General features: G+C 32.0%; 1 protein-coding gene across 1 annotated transcript; it reads left to right on the forward strand.

Moving 5' to 3' along the window:
- The first annotated feature begins 1,081 nt into the window (after positions 1-1,081).
- On the forward strand, positions 1,082-3,541 carry LOC109788580 (NAD(P)-binding Rossmann-fold superfamily protein). The gene is made up of 4 exons (XM_020347343.3): positions 1,082-1,396; positions 1,496-2,110; positions 2,532-2,728; positions 3,031-3,541. The coding sequence occupies exons 1-4, from the start codon at positions 1,207-1,209 to the stop codon at positions 3,463-3,465; spliced, it is 1,437 nt and encodes a 478-aa protein (XP_020202932.2). The 5' UTR covers positions 1,082-1,206; the 3' UTR covers positions 3,466-3,541.
- The last annotated feature ends 511 nt before the right edge of the window (positions 3,542-4,052 follow it).

Genomic DNA, 4,052 nt, shown 5'->3' on the forward strand with positions numbered 1-4,052 from the left:
AATATTATTTTTGACTTATTCTTAATATTATTATATTTTATACTTATTGTTGTTGTCAAATTTTATTTATATAATAAATTTAAAATTAAACTACCGAAATTTTTAATATAAGTTGTGCATCACACATGTATCCATCTAGTTCTATTATATTTTTATATTTTATCTTCACCATCAAATTACTTTTTAAGGTTTTCATACACAAGCCAATAAATGTAAAAAACTACAATGATGTAATTTTTACCAATTATTTCATCATTTAATAACTTTATGTAAAAAATTAATTTGATCGACCCAGAACTACAACTTCATATTATTTATGTCAAATTTTGTTAAACTTAGACAACAATAAAAAGATTATCAAATGATTCATATTTTTTAGTACATCTTGAAAAATATATATTACGTTAATTTTAATTTATATGAATAAAGTATCAAAAATTATGAATTAATATAAATTTTGTATTTATAATATAAGTAATAATTTTTTTTCAATTCAACAGTTGAATCAATCAAATTCACTTTTTATATAAAATTAAACTATAATAATTGTAATGATTTGATCACTTCAAATATATATATAATACAAATTTAATTGATCTAGTAATGTATTTAATAATATTAATAATTAAATAAAATTCTAAAATAATTTGATAATTTATCGCATCATTTTATTTTATAAAATAATACTAAATATATATATATATATATATATATTCTAGTTCTAAATGTATAATTAACTAAAAGTTAAATAAAAAATAAAATTAATAAAAAAATTGCGACAAATTATTTTTTTTATAGAGATTATCATAAATTTTTAAAATGAAAAATAAAGAAAAATACTATTGTCTATTTGTTTACATTATCTTTTATTTAATGTAATAAAAATGACACAATCACATTATCATTCTTTTAAAATAATATTTATAAATACTTTGAAGAATATTTATGGTAAAAAATGAATTTTAATGATTATTAAAAAAAAAATTAGCAACATATTTATGATTATGCTGAATCATAATCTTCATAAAAAAAATCTCAGGCTTCCTTAATTTATTATTTTATTTTAAAGAAGAAGAGGTAATGGTGTGCGTATAGCCATAGGGAGCGAGGTTAAATGTGATGAAGTGGGGGAAAGGGGCATGTATGGTATCGCGAGTGTAGGTGGAATTGAAGAGGCGAGTGAGATCTGATAAAAAAAAAAGAAAAATGCATTTGAGCGAGAACGAAGGGATAGAGGGGAAGGGGTTCGTGGTCACGGGTGGACTGGGATTCGTAGGATCTGCTCTCTGCTTGGAGCTCATCCGAAGAGGTGCGAGAGAGGTGCGAGCCTTTGACCTCCGCCCCTCTTCTCCTTGGTCCCCTCTTCTCAAGGATAACGGAGTCCTCTGCATCCAAGGTTCAATTCATTCCCATTTCGATTCCATATTTCAATTTATTTATTTATTATTATTATTATTATTATCATTTCTTCTGATACCTCCGACTGAACCCAAAGGCGATGTTGGCCGCAAAGAAGACGTGGAAAGGGCTCTCCGCGGGGCAGAGTGTGTGTTCCACCTCGCGGCCTTTGGAATGTCGGGCAAAGAGATGCTCCAATTCGGTCGCGTTGATCAAGTCAACATAAACGGCACTTGCCACGTCATCGACGCTTGCCTCGACCTCGGCATCAAAAGGCTCGTGTACTGCAGCACATACAACGTTGTCTTCGGCGGTCAACAGATCATCAACGGGAACGAGACGCTGCCTTATTTCCCAATCGATAACCATGTCGACGCATATGGCCGCAGTAAATCCATTGCCGAACAGCTCGTTCTCAAGAACAATGCCCGCTCTTTCAAGAACCACTCCGGGAATCGTCTCTACACTTGTGCCCTTCGTCCAGCTGCAATCTATGGACCCGGCGAAAACAGGCACCTCCCCAGGATAGTAGCCATGGCAAAGTTGGGTCTCCTTTTCTTCCGAATCGGTGACCCAACTGTGAAATCGGATTGGCTTTTTGTCGATAACCTTGTCCTTGCTCTTATTCTTGCCAGTATGGGACTTTTGGATCACAACCTTGCCAAGGGAAAACGCCCCGTAGCTGCTGGACAGGCCTACTTTATATCCGATGGTAATCTTTCTTTATTTTTTTATTTTTTTGCTAAAATATGCGTATAAAGTTTAAAATTATTGTTTTTAGTTTTAATAATTTCAAACAAAAATTATTTAATTTTTTATATTCAAATTTTATTAAAGTATTTATTAAATATTATTGTATAAAATCTATTTATTAGTGAAAATATCATATTAAATCCATTTGATAATGCATAATCTTCTTAATTTGTTTGGATATATTATTGATAGTTTGAGGGACTAAAACAAAATTTTAAAAAATTACAGAAATTAAAAATAATAATTTTAAATTTGAAAGATTAAAAATAAATTTATATTAAATTTGAGAGATTAAATATATATTTAAATTTTTATTTTTATTTTATTTTTTTTATGCCGACCAAAGCTGTGCTGCTCAATCTTCTTTTTTTATTTTTCAGGTTCCCCGGTCAATTCTTTTGAGTTCCTTCAACCTCTACTTAGGAGTTTGGATTATGAACTACCAAACACTTCCCTATCTGTGGATCGTGCTCTTGTTCTTGGGAGGATTTGCTCGGCTGTTTACACAATCCTATATCCATGGCTCGATCGGTGGTGGCTTCCACAGCCATTCATCCTTCCCTCTGAAGTACACAAGGTCACTCCTTTTCTCTAATAATAGAACCCATTTTGAGTTATGAATGCACTTTTTATAGGTCTTTCCATGTCACATAGGATTTAAGAACTTTTCTATATTTTGCTGTTTCTTATACCATAGGTAACACTTTATACTGTTTCAATGGTAAAATTTACAAGAGTCTGTTCTTATATTTGAAAACACAACTAAGAACTAGATGCCCTAGGTAGCTAACTTGGAAATTAGCAGCCGTGTGTTTTAAAAGAGGATGCATAATCTGTGAATGCTATACCATGTTCCTTCATTATTTGTTTTTTTGACAGGTGGGGGTGACTCATTATTTCTCTTATCTCAAAGCCAAAGAGGAGATCGGGTATGTTCCCATGGTGAGCCCGAGAGAGGGGATGGCTTCGACCATATCTTACTGGCAGGAGAGGAAAAGGAAAACTCTGGATGGTCCAACAATGCGCGAGTGGTTATTCTGTGTCATTGGAATGATCTCACTGTTTTGCGGTGCTTTCTTACCTGACATAGGGATTATATCCCTTCTCAGAGCTTTGTGTCTATTTTTCTTTCGCTCAATGTGGGTCACAAGGCTGGTGTTTCTTCTAGCTACAGCTGCACATGTTGGTGAGGCCATTTATGCTTGGTACCTGGCTAAAAGGGTGGATCCTGCCAATGCAAGAGGATGGTTTTGGCAAACTTTTGCTTTGGGGATATTTTCGTTGCGTTTACTCTTGAAAAGAGCAAGGAAATAAGTAAGCACCCCACATGCTTTTTTAGATTACTTGTACAATTACAGTGCAGGTTATGAAATGAATACTCTTCCCCGTCGACTGCATTGCATGACAAAATGGATACTACCATTACCAATATATTCAACTATCTTAGCGCTAGGAAATATACACAGATGAATAGAAGTTATTGGATATATTAATAAAAAAATTGAACGGCTAGAAATTAGAATCATTGACTGACTACTTGTAAGAGAGATATGTGAGTTTTTTCAAATTAACAAAAACTATAAATTTGGAGATTTTGCAGTGATTTCCAGCTGAAATAATGCGCGAGAAAAATCCTATCAGAGGCTTCTCCATGTCTTTAACACAATGTTTAATTGAGAAAAGAAAAAAAGGTGAGAAATATAGTAGAAAGAATAGAAGATAAAAAAATAAGTAAGTAAAAATAAATTAAAAAAATAAGGTAAAAATGAGTTTATTTGATTTGAAAGAAATAAATAAAAAATAATAGATAAATATTATAAAATAGAGATGCAGTCTAATAAATGCAAACTCGGCAAATAACAAGCATACCAGTTCGAATAAAAATATTTCATTCAAATATA

Source organism: Cajanus cajan, chromosome 9 (assembly GCF_000230855.2).
Source record: "Cajanus cajan strain Asha chromosome 9, NIPB_CcT2T_4, whole genome shotgun sequence".
NCBI lineage: Eukaryota > Viridiplantae > Streptophyta > Magnoliopsida > Fabales > Fabaceae > Cajanus > Cajanus cajan.